The sequence below is a fragment of the Gobio gobio genome, assembly GCF_949357685.1.
Source record: "Gobio gobio genome assembly, chromosome: 1".
Lineage (NCBI taxonomy): Eukaryota > Metazoa > Chordata > Actinopteri > Cypriniformes > Gobionidae > Gobio > Gobio gobio.
The window spans coordinates 85417512-85445338 of record NC_137097.1 but is presented as its reverse complement, the minus strand read 5'-3'; the positions used below and the strand labels follow the sequence as shown (position 1 = coordinate 85445338).

The window sequence follows — 27827 nt, the reverse complement described above, 5'->3', positions numbered from 1 at the left end:
TTTACTTTAATTAGTCTTCCCATTATCACCATCATTATCTTCAGGCCAATCTGTGAACGCACACAAAGTCAATGGCGAGAGAGGAGGCACGTCTCCTTCTGTAACTTCACCTGCAGGTGTCGCTGTTGGGCAGTATTACTTTATAAAAAACAAGTGACTTTTACTCTTTTAATCGTCAAATTCATGAATATTTGCTTTGTTTTATTACTGTAATATTGATTATTTTGTCATCAAGTTTTTTGTTTTGTTTTGAGGAGGCACTGCCTCCCTTGCCTCCTCAGAGGAAACTCCCCAGATCACTCGTGCGGCTTCTCTCTGCTGTGGTTCCTCTCGTGTCTTTTCAGACTTCTTAACTGACTGAATCTCTTGTCACAGTGTGAACACTTGTAAGGTTTTTCTCCAGTGTGGATCCTCTCGTGTGTTTTCAGATTTCCTGACTGTCTGTATCTCTTGTCACAGTGTGAACACTTGTAAGGTTTTTCTCCAGTGTGGATCCTCTCGTGTGTTTTCAGATGTCCTGACCGACTGTATCTCTTGTCACAGTGTGAACACTTGTAAGGTTTTTAGAACATGAATGTGGCTTCTCCTTCGTATGAAGGGTCAGGTGTGTCTTCAGGTTTGATTGACAATTAAACGTTTTTCCACACTGATCACACTTGAAAGGTTTTTCTCCGGTGTGGATCCTCATGTGAATATTAAGGTGCTCTGATTTTGTAAATCTCTTCCCACACTGATCACATGCGAGCGGCTTCTCTCCAGTGTGGATCCTCATGTGAATCTCTAGACTATCTTTCCTTGAGAAACTCTTCCCACACTGATCACATGAGAACGGCTTCTCTCCGGAGTGGATCCTCATGTGTGCTTTAAGGGTTGCTGACTGTGTGTATCTCTTCTCACACTGATCACATGAGAACGGCTTCTCTCCGGAGTGGATCCTCATGTGTGCTTTAAGGCTTGATGAAACCGTGAAACTCTTCCCACACTGATCACATGAGAACGGCTTCTCTCCGGAGTGGATACTCATGTGTGCTTTAAGGCTTGATGAAACCGTGAAACTCTTCCAACATTGATCACATGCGTATGGCTTCTCTCCGGTGTGGATCCTCATGTGTTTTTTAAGGCTTGATGAAACCGTGAAACTCTTCCAACATTGGTCACATGCGTATGGCTTCTCTCCGGTGTGGATCTTCATGTGTTCTTTAAGGTGTGATGAAACAGTGAAACTCTTTCCGCACTGATCACATGAGTACGGTTTCTCTCCAGTGTGGATCCTCATGTGGCTTTTAAAGCTTGATGAAAGAGTGAATCTCTTCCCGCACTGATCACATGAGTACGGCTTCTCTCTGGTGTGAATCCTCATGTGTACTTTAAGGCTTGATGAAACAGTGAAACTCTTCCTGCACTGATCACATGAGTACGGCTTCTCTCCCGTGTGAATCCTCATGTGCCGCTCTAGATGGCCTTTCCTTGAGAAACTCTTTCCGCACTGATCACATGAGTACGGCTTCTCTCCAGTGTGAACTCTCATATGGACATCAAGATGTTGTTTGATTGAGAAACTCTTTCCACACTGAGTGCAGGTGAAATACTACTTGCCTCTTGTTTTCTTAATAAATGTGTTTTTAGTCTTTGAGCGACTCAGAGGTTTTTCTACAGGTTTGACATGATGTTCCTCCTCCACTTCACTCAGTTCTTCACTCTCCTTGCTCTCTTCCATCACGTCTGAAATTAGATATATAATTAATTTAACTTTTAATACAAAAAACTTTTAGTAAAATTCTAATTTTTGTGAAAGGACATACAGTGAAAGACAAAATTATTAGCCCCTATGAAAGGTTTCATTATGTTTCATATAGTGCTGTTTAACAGAGCAAAGATTTCTTTCAACACAGCATTTCTAAACATAATAGTTTATTTAGGAAACTTGGAGGTTTTGTAATACAAATGGAAACAAAATTATAACAAAGAATAAAAAGTCTACAGTGTATAATTATTGGCTAATAATTACTCTAATGCTAATATTCAATAGTGTTTCCCTTTTGCTTGATAACAGCTTTTAGTCATTTGTTGTAGTTCTCAACAAGTTTCAGGCATATCTCCTGAGTTGCAGCCCATTCCTCCTTAGCAATTCTCCCTAGCTCCTCCAGATTTGTTGATCTCCTGACATGGACTCTGGTCTTCAGTGTGCCCCACAGATTTTCTATTGGATTCAAGTCTGGGCTTCTTGCAGGCCAGTCAAGGACTCACTTTGCTTGTTTGGAGGCAGTTCTTCACAAGGGGGGGTTATTCCAGAAAGCATGGTTAACATATCACCATATATACCTTAAAGGTCCCATGGCATGGCATTTTTCTATTATTTTATAATGTTTCCTGAGGTGTACTTATATTGTTAGTATGACTTTTACATCATAAAATGTCATAATTTAGAAATAAAAGGCATTTTTTCAATACTGCTGTTTGCCCTGTGGCTGAATGCCCTGCTTCAAGAGGCGTGTCTGCTGTGAGACTTCAGTAAAAACACCCACTGTTGTGATTGGCTGACATCTAGAACGATTCAGTCCGATTTGGTGAACTGATTCGGTTCACTAAAAAGAACAGGTTCAAAAGAAAGATCGTTCGCGAACCGGACATCACTAACGTACCAGAGACGGAGCTCAGCGATCGCTAACAAAGTTATTTATAGTAACAACTGAGTTATGAGAGCGCTGTCAGTCAGCGCGAGTTAATTGTGTTTGTATCTGAGAGTTCTGAATAAACACGAGTCCCAGTCACACCGAGTCCGTCTTCATCATTATTACCAACTTTGTAACACATGCAAAGTACCATTACAGCTGTCGAGATGAACGAGTTAAAAGTAAGTGTTGATACTAGCATTATTTTTAAAATAAAATAAAAGCGTCAGTGACGCGCGTTGAGTACACAGCGCAAACAAAGACACAACAGCAGTAATCGAATGTAATCCAGTTTATTGTGGGGCTAGGCTGGCTCGCCCGAATATGCTCACGCTTAACTTACCCCCCTTCTGCTTAATCTCACGCCGCGTTTGGTGCCTCCGCTGTGGGCCAGATGCAGTACTGGGGGTCGGGGATGTTGAAGGCCAACGGCCAGTGCAGCCCGAGCTTCGGCGTGTGTGAGGCCGATGTTGAGCAGAAACTCATGACTGGATGCACATTTTAGAACCGGTAGACGCGACGAGGACGTACAAAAACACTGACTCACAAGATAGAAAACACGAAAACACCGTTCTGTCGGGAGAGAGAGAAGCCGCAGTGTGCACGAATAATAAATAATTAGCTACACATCAGAAATTACTGATCACAGATCAGAAGGAACTGAAAAAAGACTTCTGTTTTCATTTGTACATCCAAACACTGAGAAACTGCCAGCGTTCACTCGTTCACAAGGAATGATCTCTCGAGCGTTTGCATGGGCGTGCCAGATTCTCTGGGCGGAGGAAAGGCAGGTAACCGTTCCTGCTTGGACGTCAAAACAGGAGATTTCAGGATTGGCTCGTCTGGCCTGTCATTTTCTCAAAGGCAGTGAGAGACAGCCAGAACTCGGGTTTACACCGATCAACATTTCTATCCACTTGGGGACAATATTCAGGCTAGGGGAACTCATATTAATGTTGAAAAACCTCATAAAATGAACATTTCATGCCATGGGACCTTTAAACTCTCGGTTGATTAACCCAAACCTTGCTTACTCGAGGTATGCTGGTTTCAAAAATGCGTCCAAGAGTAAGTTCAGCCAACTCAGAGTATGTTAACCATGAACAGACAAGACATCCTCAACAGAGCAACGAATCGATGATTCACCATGGAAACAGACGCTAAGAAAAAGTATGCCAATCTACTTCCTCTTCTACTTAGTTCTGCAACAGCTCTCTCTCTTTCGTAATGACTGTGACGTGGCCTCGCCCACTTTGTTGCGTGTTAGCGGGGGCAGTGTTTATGCTAATAGCAAGGGTTTATGATGTCACCAACCCGGGAAGAAGCTTGTTGTAGTCCAAACCGGACTTTTTTTTATAGACAATAAACTGCCATAACTTTAAAAGACAATATCTCCGTTTGCATTGAACTTTTAGCGCTGTAACTTTGCAGATACTGTTTATGCTCAAGCAGCAACATTACACACTAACTAAAGTTAAAAAAGTGAAATCGCATGCAACCACCCCTTTAATACTAATTAATTTAATGCAGATCCATGTGTGAGATGACAATAAAATAAATAATAAATATTTGAAATGAATTAACATTTAAACATTATCTTGTTATAATATTGTATATTATAATTGTATTTAATATTGTATATTATAACTGTAACTATATAACACGTTTAGTTATATTAATTTAACTATATTAATTATAATACACACATCTGAATACCTCTTAAGCAAACTAACCCTGGAACATGAGGTCTACTAACCAGAAGTTTGGTTGTTCTATCCCCGGTTCCACCTGACCAAGTGTCGAGGTGTCCATGAGGAAGACACCTAACCCCAGCTGCTCCGGACGAGCTGGATGGAGCCTTGCATGTCTGACACCGCTGTCTGTTTTTGAATGAGAGAATGGGTGCATGTAAAGCGCTTTAGTGGCCATGGGGCTATTGAAAGTGCTTTATAAATGCAGTCGATTTACCTTTTATTTTCAGAGAGAGAGCTGCTATGGCTACTTGTATACCCTGAAAGTTACCTCTGTTTCTGAACCGAAAGCTGAGGTTATCCGCTTACTCTTAAACATACCCGGGTATACCACATAACCTGCTTTCTTGAATACCCCCCAGAAGTGAGGTTATCATGCTGGAAGACAATACATTGACTCAAACCAAGTTTTGTTGCACATTGCATGTTGCACACAGGTTGTCTTTTAAAAACTTCTCCTAGTCTTCCTTTTTCATGATTCCTTCGGCCCTGATGAGATTCCCACTGAAACATCCCCACATCATTATGCTTCCACCACAAACAGTGTTCTTAGGGTTGAGCGCCTCTCCCTTCTTTCTCTAAACATAGGCAACATCTCTATGGCCAAAGAGCTCTAGTTTTGTCTCATCTGACCAAAGGACAGGTTTCCTGTATGCATCATTTTTCTCCAGTTTCTTCAGATGTGGAGTTTTTCTTGGTCAGCAACCTTGCTGTCCATCCCTGTGCAGGGCTCTAGTGACCGTCTTCTTGAGACATCAATCCCAAACTTGGCTAAATCGTTCACTAGTCTCTTGGCATTTGTTCTTAAGTCTTTAGAAATCTCTCCCATTAGTTTTCTTTCCAAAGTTTTTGAAATCTTCCTGCCTTTGCCATGCTTTGGCCAGAGGAGAACTGCCCCCCCGACTGAGCCTGGTTTCTCCCAAGGTTTATTTTTCTCCATTATGCCCCTGATGGGGTTTTGGTTTCCTTGCCACTGTCGCCTCTGGCTTGGCTTGCTCAGTTGGGGACACTACATTTTCAATCTAAATTTTCAACTAAATATCCAAATGAATCTAATTAGTAAACTAAAATAATTATATAAACTAAATTACTGATCTGCCACATTGTCACTGTATGTTTATTGGAATGAGCTGATGACATAACCGTTTTCTCCAGAGCGGCTGTACGGCCGAATCAAATTCTGTTGCATTATTTTCCTGTTTAACACTGTGAAGCTGCTCTGAAACGATCTGCATTGTAAAAAGAGCTTTATAAATAAAGTTGACTTGACTTTGATAAACATGTACATCCTTCTCTTACTTTGTGAGCATTAAAAAATATTTTTTTGAAGTCTAAACTAATTTGTTTTGTCTTTGCCAAGATGACAGTACATAGTATTATACTAATTGTTCTGCAAGAGATCCCGAGATCCATAAAACGTCTGTTCGGTAACTGAGGAGCGGGTCCCCGGTGACGCGGATGACCCGCCCCTGACCACACCCAGTCCACGCCCACATCCCAAGGACCGGTTATTCGCCTGATTCGCCTGAAGACAGAGCCTAAAGAATTACCCTCTGAGTGGAGGACTGATCTGGAGAGGAAAACCGATCATTCCAGTCATCGGATAAATGGAAAAGTTCAAACAAGAAATGAATGCATGATGTTAGAAATGTTATGATGAAAAAAAGTCAATTAGAAATGTTCAACTTGCAAGAGAAGTTTAAATTTCTTGAAATATATATATAGCTTTAATAAGTATTACTAATTTACTAACTTACACATTTCTAATCGTGAAACTGTTAAAAAGGGGAAGTTCAAGCTGATTGTCGGCTGTGATAAGAGTTGTGGTTTTGTCCCTGCAAATCAAGATAAAAGAAATGTGTGTGTGTGCTTGCTGCAAAAGTTATAATAACCTTAGACATACATATTATGATAGCTGTAGTCCAAGGCAAATAGTTTGTAAGGCGTTATTATATTGTGATGACAGTCATAGCCTCTTAAAAAGGATAGAGATAACTTTATTTTGTTGCAGTTTAGATATTAATATTATCAACCTGCCCAGTGCACATGACCTCGAGGTTGAGCTGGTTTAAGGACACCGCTGACCCTAAAGCAACTCCTACTCATGACATCTTTAACCTTCAGGTGAGAAGCTGTGTATGATTATTATAGGCTATGGGGATCTGTAGGATGTTTTAGGATGTTACAGCGGTATAAAAATACAACACAAACCTTAAAACCGTTAAAACTACTTCAACCTTTCTGCTAGGCTTTGGTCTGGACAAACTTACAGTTTCTAGTTAGCATTTGTTATGTTCAATTTATGTTTTATAAAATAACATAAATGCACATAGTGTGACATCATATCCTGACCGTTGCAGTGTCCAGAGAAACTGCTGAGAGCAAAACATGCTGGACGTTGAGTGACCGTGGCTTTAACTACTGTAGTTTTAAATCATCCATTATAATACTAGCATTATCTGTGTCCTACATGTTCCACTCAACCCTGTGACTTCTGACATGAGTTTCCTCCTTTAAAAAAAGAGCATTTCTTAAAACTGTGACACACAGGAAGTGACATCATCTGGACCCTTCCTACAGCATGATACCCTTTCTCCATTGTCTTAGTTTTGACACAAACTGTACAGTGTTCGCATTCATCAACCCTGTTACCAAAGTTACTGAGAGAAGAATAATCTCTAGAACTATTGTTCTGAAGAACAATAAATAATGAAACTATAGATACATTTTGTTTCCCTCTATCAGAACAACTGAATACAACCTCCCTAAGTTTACATGTCTTTAATTCAATAAGTGTTAAAGACATCTTAATATATCAATTCATAGTTATTTAGCAGTAGTGGTTGATGATTAGTGTGTTTGTATTACTTGTAAAAACTGCTGTTCTCTTGTGTTTTCTGGTTGGGAGTAACTGAACGGCTACAGGATGTTCTATTAGAACATCACGTCTCACACCAGTCTGTACTCCAAGACTCAACCACACATCTATTAACAATCCCACATCTATAAACAACCACACATCTATTAACAATCCCACATCTATAAACAACCACACATCTATAAACAATCACACATCTATAAACAATCACACATCTATAAACAATCACACATCTATAAACAATCACAGATCTATAAACAATCACACATCTATAAACAATCACACATCTATAAACAATCACAGATCTATAAACAACCACAGATCTATAAACAATCAGAGATCTATAAACAATCACAGATCTATAAACAATCACACATCTATAAACAATCAGAGATCTATAAACAACCACAGATCTATAAACAATCACACATCTATAAACAACCACACATCTATAAACAATCACACATCTATAAACAATCACACATCTATAAACAATCACAGATCTATAAACAATCACACATCTATAAACAATCACACATCTATAAACAATCACACATCTATAAACAATCACACATCTATAAACAACCACAGATCTATAAACAATCAGAGATCTATAAACAATCACAGATCTATAAACAATCACACATCTATAAACAATCACAGATCTATAAACAACCACAGATCTATAAACAATCACACATCTATAAACAATCACAGATCTATAAACAATCACAGATCTATAAACAATCACACATCTATAAAAAATCACAGATCTATAAACAACCACAGATCTATAAACAATCACAGATCTATAAACAATCACAGATCTATAAACAATCACAGATCTATAAACAACCACAGATCTATAAACAATCACACATCTATAAACAATCACAGATCTATAAACAATCACAGATCTATAAACAATCACAGATCTATAAACAATCACAGATCTATAAACAATCACACATCTATAAACAATCACACATCTATAAACAATCACACATCTATAAACAATCACAGATCTATAAACAACCACAGATCTATAAACAATCAGAGATCTATAAACAATCACAGATCTATAAACAATCACACATCTATAAACAATCACAGATCTATAAACAATCACACATCTATAAACAATCACAGATCTATAAACAATCACAGATCTATAAACAATCACACATCTATAAACAATCACAGATCTATAAACAACCGCAGATCTATAAACAATCACAGATCTATAAACAATCACAGATCTATAAACAATCACACATCTATAAACAATCACAGATCTATAAACAACCACAGATCTATAAACAACCACAGATCTACAAACAATCACAGATCTATAAACAATCACAGATCTATAAACAATCACACATCTATAAACAATCACACATCTATAAACAATCACAGATCTATAAACAATCACACATCTATAAACAACCGCAGATCTATAAACAATCACAGATCTATAAACAATCACAGATCTATAAACAATCACACATCTATAAACAATCACAGATCTATAAACAACCACAGATCTATAAACAACCACAGATCTACAAAAAATCACACATCTATAAACAATCACACATCTATAAACAATCACACATCTATAAACAACCACAGATCTATAAACAATCACAGATCTATAAACAATCACACATCTATAAACAACCACAGATCTATAAACAATCACAGATCTATAAACAATCACACATCTATAAACAATCACACATCTATAAACAATCACACATCTATAAACAACCACAGATCTATAAACAATCACAGATCTATAAACAATCACACATCTATAAACAATCACACATCTATAAACAATCACAGATCTATAAACAATCACACATCTATAAACAATCACACATCTATAAACAATCACACATCTATAAACAACCACAGATCTATAAACAACCACACATCTATAAACAATCACACATCTATAAACAATCACACATCTATAAACAATCACACATCTATAAACAACCACAGATCTATAAACAACCACACATCTATTATTCACATTGAATAAACGAGCAGACACTGATTAGCTACTTGCTATAACTTTATTTATAACACACAGTAAACAAATCCTTAACAAAAAAAACCTTTGCAATGAACATGCTTTGTTTTAAATAAATCACACAGTAAAATAGTCCTTTAAAACAAGTAGGCTACTTAAATTCTAAATACAGGAAACAATTTTAACATTTTACATTCCTAATCTTTTTCCAAGTTTCGTGACAGGAACACCAACATGTTCACTTTACTAGGTTTCAGTGACGATCTGACAGGGGTAGCTATGTTTCCCGCAGTGCTGAAAACTCGCTCTGATGCTGTGCTTGTAGCACAAATACACATGTATTTCCGTGCCAATTTTGCCAAGAGCGGATAGCGCGTTTCATTGTCTCTCCACCATGCTAGTGGATTAGCCGTAGAGTCAATTTGTTGTTCTTGGAGATAGCGGGTTAACTCCGTGTCAGCGCGCGCTCTGATCGGCAAAGGGGCAGAGATTTGAGATCTCCGTTTATTGAGGAGATCTCCAAGATTTCTCTTCTTGGTGGGGGGTGGTGCACAGACCTCTCCCGAATCATCTGCAGCAGTAGCAGCCTCCGAAGCACCACTAACTCCGCCTCCGTTTCCCTCGTCAGCTGATACAATTTCCTCCCGGAGTGCATCTCTTGTCTCCTCCAATCCACCCCCCCATTGCCTCTGTATCTTGGGTCAAGGAAAGATGACTTTGCCAAAAGCTCCTGAATGGCTGGGGCACTGTATTTGTCCTCCAGTACGCTGGACATTTTGCGTTTTATATTTTGTGTCAGATCCGTTTCATTGGGGTTTGGTTTTAAAAGATCGCATGTCAACAGTTGCAGGACAGGCTTTACTGAAGAAACTGTTACATAACGTTCCCCAGAGAGAATGTCGGTGAATTCAGCGACAGGTTTTAGAGATTCTTGAAGCGATGTTAAAACATCTTTATCTTGCCATTTAAGAATCAGATGCTGGTGTTTTCTATCTGAGACCAGGACGCGTGCGATCGCTTGCTCTTGTTCCAAAATTCTCTCTACCATTTTCTGTTTTGTTCCCCACCGTGTCGGACAATCCTGTGAAATAAAATATAGTTGATTATTGGAAGAGGACGTAATAGAAACAAATAAAACGAGTACCATGCTATAGCCTATATGGCTGCCTTTATTAATTTAATAATAAAAAACTAATACTAAATTAAATTTAAAACTAATAGAATAAACTAAATTTAAAACTAATAGAATATTATAATGAAAATCTAATGAGTAAAAAGTCTAGTCTATATTATAACCTTATCTGCAAGACCCATATCAGCATTGCTTAAAATTACTGTTAAATTAGCATGCATATTAATAGAACAGTATAATATAGAGTTAACTATATCGGCTAAAACAATTCTTACCAGAATAAGGCTGTGCTGTGGGATTTGAAGTTCTGTTTGTGCCTTTATCAGCTCTTTCTTTTTCTTCCAGCTCTGAGAAAAAGCGCTCACTAGGGACCGACATAGACCTAGAGCTCGGCCGGTTCGGGCAGCTTCACTGTTTACACCGTTGGTAACAGCCAGATGCAAATTATGTCCAAAACAATTTAGCCACGGCCATCCTAATTGCCTTACTGCAGCAACAATGTTCGCTCCATTATCGGTAGTGATACACGACAGCTTCTTTTCATCCAGACCCCAGTCGTGCAACCCTAACTGCAGGCATTCGGACAAGTGTTCCGCTGTGTGGCTTTCAGGCGTGTAGCTTGTTTCCAAACACTTGGATTTCAGTGACCAGTCTTTTGCGAGGTAGTGAACGGTCAGGCTCATATATGGGGTCATATTCACGCTTGACCACATATCTGTCGTCAGCGCAAAATTACTGATTTCCTGGAGTTCTCTTTGCACGTCATCCTTTACCTTATTATACAAGGCCGGAACAGCTGTTTGTGAGAAGTACTTTCTCCCAGGCAACTCGTACTGTTTGTCGAAAGTATTCAACATTTCTTTAAATGAACTTTTTTCCACTGTCCGGAAGGTTACCATTCCTAATACCAAATATTGAGTCACATTATCTGTTAGTACTCTCCATTTGTCGCTGTCTTTTTTATATTTCGTCGCCTTGGAAAATGCCTCGGCCATATTCAACTGCCTCTGGCCAGATGTGGATGGTTGAGCGGCAGCAGAAGCAGTGCTTAATCCAAGGGCCGCGTAGGCCGCGGGGTGGTTAATCTTCAGATGGTTACGGAGATTGGTGCATTTGTAACAAATACAGTTTTTCCGCATATTTTGCACACAGGCTCATCAAGATTTTCTGGTTTTCCGTTGCCATCTGGTTTAAACCCGAAATGTGCCCATATAGGCGATGTAACATTTTGTTTCGCAACGAGATCCATCGGTTTTAGCTACCTTTCTTCACGAAGTTTTAATTTAAGCCGGAACATGTTCCGTCACCTCCGACGTTGGATCTGGAACCTTTTTATTGGATCCGTCACCTCCTGTCACTATGGTGAATTAATCCCTTAAATAATTTTTTTAAAATTAATATTTGTGTAGTGTTCAATGTTGTTATCGATAGAGATAGCCTACGCAGATGGGGTATTATTTCATCCGCAACCGCATAACAAAACTCATCCGCACCAACGTTTTTTGACCACATTTCAAAGCCGCACCCGCCTAGAAAGGATGTAGCAAAGATATTTAAAGATATTTATGAGGCATAGGCATAGTTTCATTCATTTACGATGAGATGCGCTCTAGTTCACAATGCAATGCAAGTGAACGCGGCGCGCCGGTTATTATATTGTCTGCTATATTTGATATTTGCTTTTTATTTATTAAATACATGCAATTGGTTGATGAAACATTTATTAAAATTAAGATAAAGTTTGTACAAAACGAAATTCGCTTTAAAAAATTCGTTTTCTACAAAGAAAAACTTAATGAAGTGGTAAAAATCATGTCTGACGATTTACAAAACAAAACTTCATTAAGTGGTAAAAACCATGTCTCCCTATATATTGCGCAACTTATGATCCTATCAAAAAATTTTTTTTTTTTTTTTGTAAAAAATATTTTAATAACACGGTTTTGGCGGTTATAGAGTTCTAATGACGGTGTTTAACTATAACCGTCGGTCTCACGGTTATATACTAACCGTCACACCCCTAGACAGGGCTGGTAGATATCAGATAGTGCAGGGAATTTATATGAGTAATATTATTAATCTGGTTAACATTTATGCCCCAAATGAGGATAATCCAGCATTTTTTGAAAATCTATTCTTATTGATTGCCTCGCTACCTGGAACAGTGACAGTAGCAGGTGATTTTAATTGCACTCTTGACCCGGTGCTTGACCGCTCTTCAGGACAGGACAGTTCTCACTCTCAAAGTAGAAAGAAGATCCAACAAGCTATGAAAGATCTTAATCTATGCGACCCTTGGAGAACATTAAATCCTTTAAAAAGGGAATATTCATGTTTCTCTTCTTTGTCTAAAACCTCTTCTCGTATAGATTATTTCTTAATTCCTATTTCTTTATTGCCAAGTATAGAAAGTTGTATGTACGACAGTGCGGTTCTGTCAGATCATTCCCCCATCTCATTATTTTATATAGACTCTCAAACAACTAAAAGTTCCCCTAGATGGCGCTTGCAGCCTAGATGGTTGCAGAATTCTGAATTTATTAAATTTGTTGGTGAACAAATAGACTTATATTTTACAATAAACACAGATCAAACTTCAGCAGCTATTAGATGGGAAGCCTTTAAGGCATTTATTAGAGGCCAAATGATTAGTTATACTAGTTCCAAATCTAATAAAGATAAACAAAAGCTGCTGGAGTTAGATGCTGAAATCAGAGATTTAGAGAAAATAATAAACATAGATAAGTCAGTACGAATTAAGCAAAAGTTACTATCTTTAAAAGCTCAATATGAGGAACTTTCCACACTAAAAGCTGAAAATAGTATATTAAGATTGAAGCAAACTTTTTATGATCAGGGTGAGAAACCCAGTAAACTGCTGGCCTGGCAACTTAAAAAATTAAAATCAGAAAGAGCTATTAATGAAATTAGGAACGGGAGGGGAGAAATTACGTCAGATCCGGTTGAGATTAACGGTACATTTGTATTGTTTTATAAAGCTCTTTATCAAACCGAATTTCCTATGAGTGTCTCTACTCAAACTACATTTTTAGATGGGTTGGATATTCCCTCTATTTCCGAACAGATGAAGCTAGAGCTAGATAGCGTATTGGAGTTGGAAGAGGTCTCTAATGCTATTCTTAAAATGAGGGGTGGTAAAGCGGCGGGTCCGGATGGGCTCCCGATTGACATTTATAAAGAATTTAAAGATAAATTAATAGGTCCGTTGCTGGATATGTATGTAGAGGCTTTTCAACGAGGATGTCTCCCTCCCTCTTTGAGAAGTGCTCTGATCACTCTTATTTTGAAGCCAGGAAAGTCACCGGTAGAATGCGGCTCATATAGGTCAATTTCACTTTTGAATACGGATGCAAAAATTATTGCGAAAGCCTTGGGAATGAGACTTGAGAAGGTCTTGCCTCAGCTGGTACATTCAGACCAGAATGGCTTTGTTAAGAATCGTCAAGGGTTCCATAATGTTAGGAGGGTACTTAATTTGATACATGCCGGGGATGGCGCCCCTGATACGGCCATCTTGTCGCTCGATGCCGAAAAGGCATTCGACAGACTGGGATGGCCGTATTTGATGGAGGTGCTTGCGCGGTTTGGCTTGGGGGATAACTTTCGTAGGTGGATGGAAATTCTATTAGTTGATTCTAATGCAGAGGTACTCACTAACAACTTTATCTCACAACCATTTAAATTAACTCGTGGTTCTAGACAAGGCTCACCACTTTCGCCTTTACTCTTTGTATTATCCATGGAACCACTAGCAATAGCAATTAGATCACACCCTGTAATTCGTGGTATTCATACAGATGTTTTAGAACACTGTATTGCCTTATATGCTGATGATACCATTGTATTTTTATCAGAGCTTGAAAAATCAATACCTTCCCTTCTAAAGCTTATGGGCCTGTTTGCTAATTTTTCTGGTTTTAGAGTTAATAAAGATAAATCCTCAATTATGTTTCTTAATGAACAAGAAAGAATGAATCCAAAAGTAGTACACCCCTTTGTTAATGCTGTTAATGGTTTTGATTACCTAGGAATTAAAATAACCCCCAAAATAAGTTCCCTTAGTTCAGCTCATTATGAACCTTTATTGATGAAGGTGTCTGAAGAGACGACTAGATGGATGACACTGCCCCTGTCTTTAATGGGAAGAATAAATGTGATTAAGATGAACATATTACCTAGATTTTTATATGTCTTTCAGTCGTTACCACTTGCCCCTCCTCCTGCCTTTTTTCCAAAAGTTAGTAAGCTTCTTTCTAATTTTGTCTGGAGTAACAGAAAGCCAAGACTTCGACTTACCCTTTTATACCTGCCTTATGACAGAGGAGGGCTACAATTACCAAATCTATTGTGGTACTATTGGGCTGCTCAAATGAGGGCCGCAATGTTTTGGTTCTCCAGAGACTCGAATATACCTTGGTTACAGGTTGAAACATTGGCCGCAAAAGGCTTGACACTTGACAGCTTTTTACATTCAGCACCCCTTAAAGAACTAAAAAAAAAAAACAGATAACCCATTTGTGAAAAATACCATAATGATCAGGTACGAAGTTCATAAATTTCTTGGTGAGGCCCCATTGCTGTCTTGCTTTTCTCCTATTTGGGGTAATGAATATTTCAGCCCAGCTAAAAATGATATGGGGTTTAAACTATGGTTAAATAAGGGTATTGTTAGAATAAAAGATCTATATGAAGACAATATTTTAATGGCACTTGACAATCTAGTGTCAAAGTTTCATATACCCCGGAAACATTTTTTTAAATATTTGCAGCTTAGAAGTTTTATTTTTTCAAAACTAAATAATTCCGTACAACTTCCTTCATTATCCACGTTGGAAACCTTTTCCACACAAGACTGTTTCAGTAAAGGGCAAATTACTCAATTATATAATATACTTGTACAGAACCATAAAGAAAGCTCTGAAAATAAAAGACAGGCATGGATGCAGGACTTAAATAAGGACATTCCTTTAGATGAGTGGGGTACAATATGTTTAAAAGCACAAACACAAACAATAAACACTCGGTTGAGACTTTTACAATATAATTGGATAATGAGGACCTATATTACACCTGTGAGATTAAATAAATTTAACCCTAGTATTCCTGATTTATGTTTTAAGTGTCATAAGCTCCAAGGTACATTTTTTCACTGTGTGTGGGAATGTGAGGAGATGCAAAAGTTTTGGAGTAAGATAACTCAGTATGTGTCTCAATTTTAGAGCCCGACCGATATATCGGCGGGCCGATATTATCGGCCGATATTAGGCTTTTTCCAAACTATCGGTATCGGCATTTATGATGGCCGATAAATGAATATTTTTAAAAAAAAATAAAAAAAACCGGACGAAACACCGCTCAAACCCTACACCGTGCCGGCTGGCAACACCACCAGCTGATCCAGCAGAGTCACGCTGAGCTTTAGCGCTGTGAGCGTTGCATTCACAACACAGATCATCCGCGAAGTGCATGTAAGTTGGCAACGAGCCATACATTGCTTGAATTGAATAAGAACATCCCCATCAGTTCTCTTAACTCAAATAACATGACAATTTGTAACTGCCAAGTCCAGTTTTGCTGTTACATGTAAGCCAAGAGAGCTGGTAATTACACTAGGTTACAGTTGACTGACTAAGTTTAACTCGGACAATGTGACTGAATAAGATGTATTTCTTTAATAGTCTGACAGTTTGACAGCATGAGACATATCATCTCTCCCCTGCCCGTTATTTTGAAAAAGTATACATATTTCTAAATTATAACTTATCATAGACGCTAACCACAAAGCTAGCTAATGCCATGGCTATCAGTGGGAGACCGCTAACATTAATGCGCCTTGGAAATCACAACAAACTTATTCTGCCTAAATAAAGTAATGATTACTGTATTTATAACTAGTATATTTGTAGTTCCAGTCCCTGCATTGTAAATCATAAGTTAGGCTCGTGAAGAGTGAACGAAAGTGCGTGACTTCGTTCAGACGCAGCATTAACAAGTCAAATAATGGATTTACTGCATCATCATAAGTAGTAGATTTTAGAAGGCAGGCAGCAAATGATGATTGAAAATGGTTTGTTGTAGCTTGATGGATAGAATTAAAAGAGTGCATGTAAAGGGATAAGCAAGTTGACATTGTAATTATAAGGTGGCTCATATTTATACTGTATATAGTTTATGTTTTGCTGTTGTTGTTATTTATCAGAACTTCTAGAACTTAACTGAATATTTTTTTCCAGTCTTGCTCAAAGTTATATTTATAAAGCTTACCACATCTATTAATACTGGTAACTTAGATTTTTTGTTTTTGTTATTGTGTTTTCGTCCAAACGACTTTAAGTTTCATATCTTAAGTTTGTATTTTTATACATTTTATTTATCAGAACTTTAATATATTTTTATGTTCCTCTGTTCTGTTGTGACAATAAAACAAGTTTATTTTTAAACTGCATTATCATGTTATTTTAGAGAGGCTGAGGGATCATGAATAACTACTTATAACTAATGTATAAGGGAAATCTGTTTAAGTGTTTTTTACGCGTTTCTGTTATTTTATTTATTTATTTTTAATATATATCGGCTGATATATCGGAATATCGGATTTTTAAGTGACCAAATATTTGTATCGGTATCGGCCTTAAAAATCCTTTATCGGTCGGGCTCTACTCAATTTACTACTACTTCTGTTCCTTTAAGCCCTGTAATATGTATATTGGGTATCTATGTGGACAATTGCTCTTTGCCCGTCAGAGAAAGAAAACTGGTGGACTTGTGCCTTTTACAAGCAAGACGTTCATTTGCGCTCTTTGTTGGAAGAATGCGAACTGTCCTTCCCTTGGACTTTGGTTGAAAAATTTGATATCCAGTTTGGCCCTTGAGAAGCTTACATACATAATAAAGGGGAAGTCTTCTGAATTTTATGATATCTGGGAGATGTTTATTGAATTTGTTAAAGAAGGAGATATTGAAGAGGCTATAGATGTGTGAACTTATTGTATATACATAAAGTGCTTAATAAGAATGTACGATATAAAGCGGTTTATATGTAAGGGAATTTTATATATGTATATCTTTGTTTTTTTTTGTTGTTTTTTTTGTTTTTTTTTGTTTTTTTTTGTTTTTTTTATATATATACCTGCCAGGACTTTGGGGAGGGGAAGGGATTTAAGTTAGGTTTGTTAGTACTTAAGTGTGTTTTGTCTGTTTGTGAAATGTGTAAAATTCAAATAAAAATATGTTAAACAAAAAATGTAATTACAACAATTAAATAAAAATGTAAAGGGTGTACAAATACTGTATAAAATTGTGAATATAAATAATTGGTAATCATGTTAAAAAAAAAAAACATTTATCATTGATCTATTATAACTTTTATGTTGGTTTGGTCGTTTAGGTGTTGCAATCACACATCTATAAACAATTACAGATCTATAAACAATCACAGATCTATAAACAACCACAGATCTATAAACAATCACACATCTATAAACAACCACACATCTATAAACAACCACACATCTATAAACAATCACAGATCTATAACAACCACACATCTATAAACAATCACACATCTATAAACAACCACAGATCTATAAACAACCACACATCTATAAACAACCACAGATCTATAACAACCACACATCTATAAACAATCAGAGATCTATAAACAACCACAGATCTATAAACAATCACACATCTATAAACAATCACACATCTATAAACAATCAAACATCTATAAACAACCACACATCTATAAACAACCACAGATCTATAACAACCACACATCTATAAACAATCACACATCTATAAACAATCACACATCTATAAACAATCATACATCTATAAACAATCAGAGATCTATAAACAACCACAGATCTATAAACAATCACACATCTATAAACAATCACACATCTATAAACAACCACACATCTACAAACAATCATACATCTATAAACAATCAGAGATCTATAAACAACCACAGATCTATAAACAATCACACATCTATAAACAACCACACATCTATAAACAATCACACATCTATAAACAATCACACATCTATAAACAACCACACATCTATAAACAACCACAGATCTATAACAACCACACATCTATAAACAATCAGAGATCTATAAACAACCACAGATCTATAAACAATCACACATCTATAAACAACCACACATCTATAAACAATCACACATCTATAAACAATCACACATCTATAAACAACCACAGATCTATAACAACCACACATCTATAAACAATCACACATCTATAAACAATCACACATCTATAAACAATCACACATCTATAAACAATAACAGATCTATAAACAACCACAGATCTATAAACAATCACAGATCTATAAACAACCACACATCTATAAACAATCACACATCTATAAACAATCACAGATCTATAAACAACCACAGATCTATAAACAATCACACATCTATAAACAACCACACATCTATAAACAATCACACATCTATAAACAATCACACATCTATAAACAACCACACATCTATAAACAACCACAGATCTATAACAACCACACATCTATAAACAATCAGAGATCTATAAACAACCACAGATCTATAAACAATCACACATCTATAAACAACCACACATCTATAAACAATCACACATCTATAAACAATCACACATCTATAAACAATCACACATCTATAAACAACCACAGATCTATAACAACCACACATCTATAAACAATCACACATCTATAAACAATCACACATCTATAAACAACCACACATCTATAAACAACCACACATCTATAACAACCACACATCTATAAACAACCACAGATCTATAAACAATCACACATCTATAAACAACCACACATCTATAAACAATCACACATCTATAAACAATCACACATCTATAAACAACCACAGATCTATAAACAACCACAGATCTATAAACAACCACACATCTATAAACAATCACACATCTATAAACAATCACACATCTATAAACAATCACAGATCTATAAACAATCAGAATATATTCAATGACTGAGTTTTTTATGATAAAGCAGTACTTAAATATTAGTTATAAGCAGCATTTTAAATAGCATTGATGAGTTCTTATATAAATCTCAGCATAAAATGGATTGAGCAGAGGGTCCTTTTCTCTCTCTCTCTCTCTCTCTCTCTCTCTCTCTCTCTCTCTCTCTCTCTTTCTCTCTCTATCTCTCTCTCTCTCTCTCTCTCTCTCTCTCTCTCTCTCTCTCTCTCTCTCTCTCTCTCTCTCTAGTTGAAGTTACACTCTCGGCTCACATATGGTTTTCATATATGGAACCGGAAACGATACTCGGTTACTTAACGTAACCTCGGTTCTCTCTAGAAGAGGGAACGAGTATTGCGTAAGTTCCTTACGCTACGGGAAAGTATTCTTTCTTCGAGATTTCTGAAAAACCCAAAATTATCCTTAATTTTGTAACATTGTCAACGCAGTGCGGCAGCCTGGCAGACCATAGCAGGCTATTCCAGCGTGCTATTGGCTGCTCTGCTGGCAACTGCAGCAGCCTATCGGTGAGCCCGCGTGACGTGGCGACCAATGAGGGCGCTTCGCGCCCACCTGGCTTCATTTGCCTACAGGTGGGGCGTGGCCACGTGTATATAAGCAGGGCTCACGGGCTGCATATTCGGTTTTCTTAGTTCTGAAGCGTAAAAGCCAGCGGGGCGCACGGCAAGGAACGCAATACTCGTTCCCTCTTCTAGAGAGAACCGAGGTTACGTTAAGTAACCGAGTATCGTTCTCTTACGAGAGGTTCTCTCGTATTGCGTAAGTTCCTTACGCTACGGGAACATATTGTCAACGCCGTGCGCGCCTCGCATACAGCATATGTATCCCAGGGAACCGGGGACCATAACACTGCTCGGGCAGGGTGGCCGGTAAAGAAAAAACGGGCCACCACATATACAGACACTTCATTCGAACTGACGGGTGGTTTACGACGGGTGGTTACAACACCCTGTCCCATGAATGAGGGAACGGCACCTGCCGGTCTCCTTCAAATTCACCACACCTTGTCTCATGAATGAGGGAGCGGCAACGCCGGTCGCCTTCAAATTCACAATATCTTGTTATATGAGTGAGGTAACGGCACCGCCGGTCACCTTCAAACTCACAACAGCTCGTCTCGTAAATGAGGGAACGGCACCGCCGGTCTCCTTCAAATTCACATGAGCCTAGTACCGAACTTACTACCAGTATGTGAGCTATGTCTGCGCAGAATCACTGGGCAGAACCAACGGCCCTATTGAACTGATAACACTTTCGCCTGTAAGGCAGGAACTTCCAGATTGTAAAATCTCACGAACGTAGACGGGGAGGCCCAGCCTGCCGCCATACAGATATCGTGGATGGAAATCCCTCTGGCCCAAGCCCACGAAGAGGCCATGCCTCTGGTGGAGTGTGCTCTGACACCTAGCGGGCACTGCAGGTGTTTGGAAGCGTATGCAGTTGCAATCGCGTCCACTATCCACCTGGACAGGGTCTGTTTCGAGGAGGCGAGACCTTTAGTGCGCCCACCAAACGAAACAAATAGCTGCTCAGAACGCCTGAAGGCGGCGGAGCGTGTGACATAAACCCTCAATGCCCTGACAGGGCAGAGGAAATTGCCACCGTCCCCCTCATCGGATGCTGGCAGAGCCGAGAGGGAGATAATCTGCGCCCTGAAGGGAGTGCCGATCGCTTTGGGGACATAACCATGCCTCGGTCTGAGAATGACCTTAGAGTCATTAGGACCGAACTCCATACACGTCGGGCTCACTGAGAGCGCGTGTAGATCCCCCACGCGTTTCACTGAAGCCAGAGCTATCAGAAACGTGGTTTTCAGCGAAAGGAACCTTGGTTCCACAGTCTCGAGCGGTTCAAAGGGATGAGCCTTCAGGGCCTCTAGGACCAAGGCCAGATCCCATATAGGAACCGACGGGGGCCGCGGGGGATTCATCCGTCTGGCTCCTCTGAGGAAACGGACGATGAGCTCGTTCCTTCCTAGCGTGCTACCTAGCGTCGTCTGAGCGAACGCTGCTATAGCCGCCACATACACTTTGAGCGTGGAAGGGGACCTGCCCAATTCCAAAAGCTCTTGGAGGAAGGAGAGCACCCGCTGGACCCCACATTGCTGTGGGTCCAATCCCTTGGAAACACACCACTCAGTGAACACCGACCACTTAGAACTATATAACCGCCTCGTCGAGGGGGCTCTAGAGTGTGAAATCGTGTTCATAACCCCTTCGGGCAGGTCAACGGGTATCCGTTGGTCACCCATACATGCAGAGACCATCGCTCTGGATGGGGATGCCAAACTGAGCCTCCTGCTTGAGAGAGAAGGTCTGCTCTCAGCGGAACTGGCCAGGGGGGTGAGTGCGACAGCTTCACCAGCTCTGGGTACCAAATCTGGTTCTCCCAGCGCGGTGCTATAAGGAGCACCGGACGGCGCGTTTCCCTGATTTTCGCTATGACCTGGGGCAATAGGGAGATCGGCGGGAAAGCATACAGCGGGAGGCTGGGCCAAGTTTGGGACAGCGCATCCTCGCTTTTGGACAGAAACGTCGGGCAGCGGGCGTTCTCTTTTGTTGCAAAGAGGTCGAGCTCCGCTCTGCCGAACAGGCGCCATACCAGCTGGACTGTCTGGGGGTGCAGGGACCATTCTCCTGGGAGAATGAGGCCCCTGGTCAGCTTGTCCGGGCCCACATTGAGGTGGCCCGGCACGTGCGCAGCTCTCAACGAGCGCAGCGAGCTGTGTGCCCACACGAGCAGGCGTTCTGTCAGATTGCCCAGACCTCTGGACCTGACACCGCCCTGCCGGTTCACGTAGGACACCACTGTGGTGTTGTCCGACCGGACTAACACATGGTGTCCTCGTATAAGCGGGAGAAACTGCTTGAGCGCGTTCTCTACCGCTATCATCTCCAAACAGTTTATGTGTAGGAGTTTTTCCTCGCTCGACCAAAGGCCCGAGGCTGATCTGCCCTCGAAAACGGCGCCCCAACCCGTGGTGGAGGCGTCCGTCGAGATGACCTTGCGGTGTGAGATGGCTCCCATCGTCACTCCCCTCTGGTACCAGTCGGCTACTAACCAGGGCTCTAGGGCTGACACGCAGCCCTGAGTCACTCTGATCCTGAAGCCACCGGACGCCCAGGCCCTGTGAGGCACTCGGGCGTTTAACCAGCATTGCAGCGGGCGCATGCGCATTAAGCCCAGCTGGAGCACAGCTGCAGCTGAGGCCATACGTCCCAGCATCCTCTGAAACAGCTTGAGAGGTGCGATTTTGCCTGGCCGAAAGTACGCAGCCATGCGCCGAACTTGGCGCGCGCGATGGGGTGACAGGCGGGCTGACATTGCCACAGTGTCCAGATTCAAACCCAGAAATGAGGTTGATTGCGTGGGCACTAATGAGCTCTTGGTCCAATTGACCGTGAGCCCTAGGCTGTCCAGATGGCTGAGCAGCATTGCCCTGTGGGCGAGGAGCTCGGCCTCCGACTGCGCCAGGATGAGCCAATCGTCCAGATAGTTCAATACTCGCATCCCTCGATTTCTCAGAGGAGCGAGGGCCGCGTCCATGCACTTCGTAAATGTACGGGGTGCTAGTGACAGGCCGAACGGAAGGACGGTGTATTGATAAGCCTGGCCGTCGAAGGCGAATCGTAAGAATGGCCTGTGACGCGGCGTTATCTTGATTTGAAAATATGCATCTTTCAAATCTAGGGAGATTAGCCAGTCTCTCGGGCGAATATGCGCGAGGATCTGCTTGGTCGTGAGCATCTTGAACGATCTTTTCATAAGAGCTTTGTTCAGACGCCTCAGATCCAGAATCGGTCTGAGCGACCCATCCCTTTTTGGCACGAGAAAATACCGGCTGTAAAAGCCTGACTCGCTCATAGAGTGGGGAACCGGTTCTATAGCCCCTTTGCACAGCAGCGTGGCTATTTCTGCTCGAAGTAGATGTGCTACTTCCTCGCTCACTCTCGTCTCTGTACGCGCACAGAAGCGCGGAGGGCGGCGAGCGAACTGCAGAGTGTAGCCGTGCTTCACTGTTTTCAGCACCCATTCTGATACACCTGGAATGGCTTCCCACGCTCTCGCGTGCGCCACACGGGATAGAACGGCCTCCGGGCTCGAAACGCCGCGCTTCGCGGGTTTGACGGCCCGTATAGGAGGGGCGGGCGCAGTGCGCGCGCTCTCTGTGCTGTGGGCCAGCCGATCGCTCGCGATGGCTGGCCGCCCTACACACTGCATCTCTGCCGCTTCGAGCGGGGAGTGGCTTGTGTGCGGCCCTACACTCATCGCTCCGGCCACCCTGGGCGGAAAATAAATGGTGTGTGGCGTGGCGCGTGGCGCCTGAGGCATAATGTTCGCGAAAATGTGTGAGCGCGTTTGAGCGGGCACAACTCTTACGCGTGGAACATGACCGGTTAAGAGTGGCTGTGTGACAGCGCGTGTGGTGGTTAGTCGTGGACGCAAACAAGCGGACACGTGATCTAACTCTAGCACTCGAGCGGCCGGTGGCCGCTTTATGTGAGTGGGGGACACAGGGTTTATAGTGCTTGTGTGCAGGGGTGAACACAGAAAAGTGGGCACATTTACTGCATTTGAAACACATACGGCGCGAGCCGTGCGACCAGAAATAATGCAACTTTTGTGATTTCTCTGGTTCGCCGTAAAAACGGCGGTTATTGACAGGCGAGAAGGCATTTTTGCCGGCTCGTTGGCTGCGTGAAATCCATCTGCAGCAGCCACAGTGGTGGGGGCTGACAGGAAAAAGAGTTTTGACGGTGGTCCGGCCGCGGCGGGACTTAACCGTCGTTTCTCGCCTCTTGCTAGGAGGACTTTGGAGGCTCGGGCTTCAGCGTGATCCTAGGCCGGGGGCCCCGAGGTGGAGGCGGCTTACCACGGCTGGAAGAGCGCGATCTGGGGCGGCCGCTCGGTCTTCTCTGAGACGAAGGGGGCCGCGCTGGGTGCTGCGCGGAGCTCGTTGCTGGCTGGTCACGAGGACGGCGAGCAGCGGAGCTATTGCTAGCGCCGGGGCGTCGAGGCAGGAAAAGGTTCATGGCCTGCGTCGTTTTCTGCACTTCGGAGAAACGGTCGACGATCCCCTTGACCGCTGGTCCGAAAAGCCCAGACGGAGAGAGCGGGGCGTTTAGGAAGGCCGCGCGCTCTGTTTCTCGCATGTCCGCGAGCGTGAGCCAGAGGTGGCGCTCAGCTACCGTGAGGGAGGCCATAGAGCGTCCGAGGGCCTGTGCTGCGGTCTTGGTGGCGCGAAGGGAGAGATCCGTCGCGCTTCGCAAATCCGTGATTAACTCAGCGTCACAGCATTTCTCGTCCATGTCGCGGAGGAGATTAGCTTGGAGGATTTGCAGCACGGCCATAGAGTGCAGAGCGGACGCAGCTTGACCGGAGGCAGCGAAAGCGCGGCCGATCAGCGATGACGTCACTCTGCAGGCCTTAGACGGGAGGGCAGCCTTTGAGCGCCAACCAGAAGGCGGGCAAAGGTGCGCTGCGACCGCCTCTTCCACCGGAGGGATAGCGTTGTAGCCTTTCTCGGCCGCGCCGTCAACTTGTGAGAGCGTCGAAGAAGCCTGAGACGAGACCCTCGCGGAGAATGGCGCATTCCAGGACTTTGCGAGCTCCTCGTGAAGCTCCGGCAAAAAGGGTGCAGTCCTGGAGGTGGGCGCACGGCGGCGACTGTTTAGGAAGCATCCGTCAAGTCGGTTCGGCGCTGCCACCTTGGGCGGGGCCCATTCGAGGCCTAGCTGCTCGACAGCCCGGGTGAGAAGGCGCAAGAGTTCGGCGTCCTCACCCGCTCGAGAGCGTCCGGAGCCCCGGACTGAAGAGGACGCGGAAGACCAGTCCTCGCTGTCGGAAGCCATGATGGAGCAGCTGTCGGCGCGTTCCGCGGCCGCATCCGCCTCATCCCCGGAGGCGGCAACAGAAATGGCGGCCTGGGGTGGGGGCGGGGAAGGCGAGAGTGAAGCGGGCGGGAAAGGTTCCGGCGAGCTTCTCTCTGCGAGCTCCGGAGTCCGCTGCGAGCGGCGCTTCTTCTTGCGCGGCGTGGCAGGGACTGGAGGGATATCATCTTCGAACAGGACGAGTCGAGCCCGCAGGGTCGACATCGTCAGTTCTTCGCACTCTTGGCATCCGCCAGCGTGGAGTGCGGCGGCGGCGTGATCACGGCCCAGGCAGAGAGCGCAGATCACATGGCGGTCCCCGGAGCTGAGCTGCGCGTGACACGAGCCGCAGGTGGAACGAGACATTTGTATCAACGCTCGGCTCTTTTTGTGAAAAGTGTGACGCAGCGGCGACAACACTTTGAGCGTAAAAGGATATGGGGCTGCCGGATAGCAGAGCAGGCACGGAAGGCTGAAGGTGGCGCGATGCTGCCGGCTTCCTCAGGCGCTGTCCTCTGCTTGCTTGTCTGCGCGGTCACGGCGGCGGGTTCCAGATCCAGCGATGCGAAGGGCTTCGCTGAAGAAAAGAAAATCGAATATGCAGCCCGTGAGCCCTGCTTATATACACGTGGCCACGCCCCACCTGTAGGCAAATGAAGCCAGGTGGGCGCGAAGCGCCCTCATTGGTCGCCACGTCACGCGGGCTCACCGATAGGCTGCTGCAGTTGCCAGCAGAGCAGCCAATAGCACGCTGGAATAGCCTGCTATGGTCTGCCAGGCTGCCGCACTGCGTTGACAATGTTACAAAATTAAGGATAATTTTGGGTTTTTCAGAAATCTCGAAGAAAGAATACTTTCCCGTAGCGTAAGGAACTTACGCAATACGAGAGAACCTCTCGTAAGAGAACCACTGCTATATATGGAAGAAGGTTGTGTAGGATAGAATGGGAGTGGGGTCTCTGTGTTCCTATTCTTTGCATTGAAGGATTCTGTAGGAGCTCAAGGCAAGTCTGGAGGATTGAACAGATGAAACCCAGATGTGGCCTTGTTTTCTATATGTATCACATGCCTAGACCATGAGCTATATGATGCAATCTTTCTCTCATTAGTTAAATGCATAATCCGCCTCTTTTACTCTGATTTTCTGCAATAAACAAAGATTTTATTATCCAAATACACTGGATTGGGAAGGGCACACAATGGGAAATAAAACTTATCAAGCATGTTAAAGAAATAGATATAACCCTGAATATATGAATACAAACTCAATCAACGTCTCACTTGTGAGACTAACATTCCCTGAGACACAGTTTCAAATCTACACAATATAATATAAGTGCACATCAAATACTTCCCCGATAAAGAACACAGGAAGATTATATGGCATTAAGACAATGCATTTATGCGACAAGATAATGTGCAAACCGAGTTATTAATGTAAACATTCAGACGCTCCTTAATGTCTCTTAGCAATATTGTAATCACTAATGAAGAGAAGATACTTACACACAATCCACAAAGTCTGTCCCTTCTGACTACTTTAACTGTTAATAACTAAACACAAGCACATCTCTGCATCCTCACTCTCTGATATCTGGTTCTCTGAGGGAAGTTTAGGAGCAGTCCAAATCACCAGCAGAGGTGGGGGAGTTTGGAAGAGTCCATTTGAGAGGGTGGCCTTCTTTACATTACTGATGTTTTATCCATAAATAACAGCATTGTCTCTCAGTAGAGCAGTTTAATAGTCTTTTGTCATATATCCTGAGTGGAATAATGTGTTTGTAAGAGCAAACAGTCAGAATAAAGTGAGATGATCTGCTGATGATCCTGAATGTCTTGTTGAATGAGTGTTGATAGTCTGAGACTCATCAATATTAACAGAGCTGCTGAAAAGACTCTTTATTTCATCTCAATAGTTCCCGTTTTCACCTCATTTATTATGATTATGTCTTTACATCTCCTGTAAATTCACACTTAAAGCTCATTTCATTGCTGTCAACAGACTGAGTTGTATATTTATTTTTGTTCACCTCTAAAATTATTGAATTACTTACTCTCTCTAATGTTATTCCAAACCTGTATTCATTTCTTCTCTTGAACACAGACGGTTGAATACCAGACAGTTCATTGATATCCATATTATTTCCTACAATGGGGACCAGCAACTGTTTGGTTTCCAACATTCTTCAAAATATATTTTACGTCCAACAGAAGAAAGAACTTTATTCAGTGTTAAAACAGCTTGAGCGTGAGTAATCTATGTTGTGAACTATCCCTTTAATGTTACTAAAACAACAAAAGACAAAGAGAAAAATCACTCCCTGCTCTTGACTGAAAAACTTTAATACTGTTACGGTTTGGCTCAGGCAGGAAGACAAGGAGAGGCAGAGGAGTATCTCAAACGTAGTTTACTGAGGGAA

At 41.9% G+C, this 27827-nt stretch overlaps 1 protein-coding gene and 1 pseudogene across 3 annotated transcripts in view; one reads left to right on the top strand and one right to left on the bottom strand.

The window, feature by feature from the left end:
* Window positions 1–280: 280 nt before the first annotated feature.
* LOC307132280 (uncharacterized protein) lies at window positions 281–27015 on the bottom strand. 2 transcript variants are annotated; one of them, XM_079826483.1, is made up of 3 exons: window positions 26914–27011; window positions 4429–4552; window positions 281–1722 (listed from the first exon to the last, which is right to left on the bottom strand). In XM_079826483.1, exon 3 carries the CDS (start codon window positions 1526–1528, stop codon window positions 509–511), a length of 1020 nt encoding a protein of 339 aa, XP_079682609.1. In that variant the 5' UTR covers window positions 1529–1722; window positions 4429–4552; window positions 26914–27011; the 3' UTR covers window positions 281–508. The 2 variants fall into 2 exon arrangements, with proteins under 2 accessions (XP_079682609.1, XP_079682608.1); XM_079826482.1 differs by lacking the exon at window positions 4429–4552 and having other exon boundaries at window positions 26914–27015.
* The window catches only part of LOC307123591 (tryptase-like), a 37414-nt pseudogene continuing 16056 nt past the window's right edge, over window positions 6470–27827 (top strand). The window contains exon 1 of the transcript in view: window positions 6470–6547. The product of the transcript in view is annotated as a tryptase-like (transcript). The remainder of the gene's footprint in view (window positions 6548–27827) is intronic.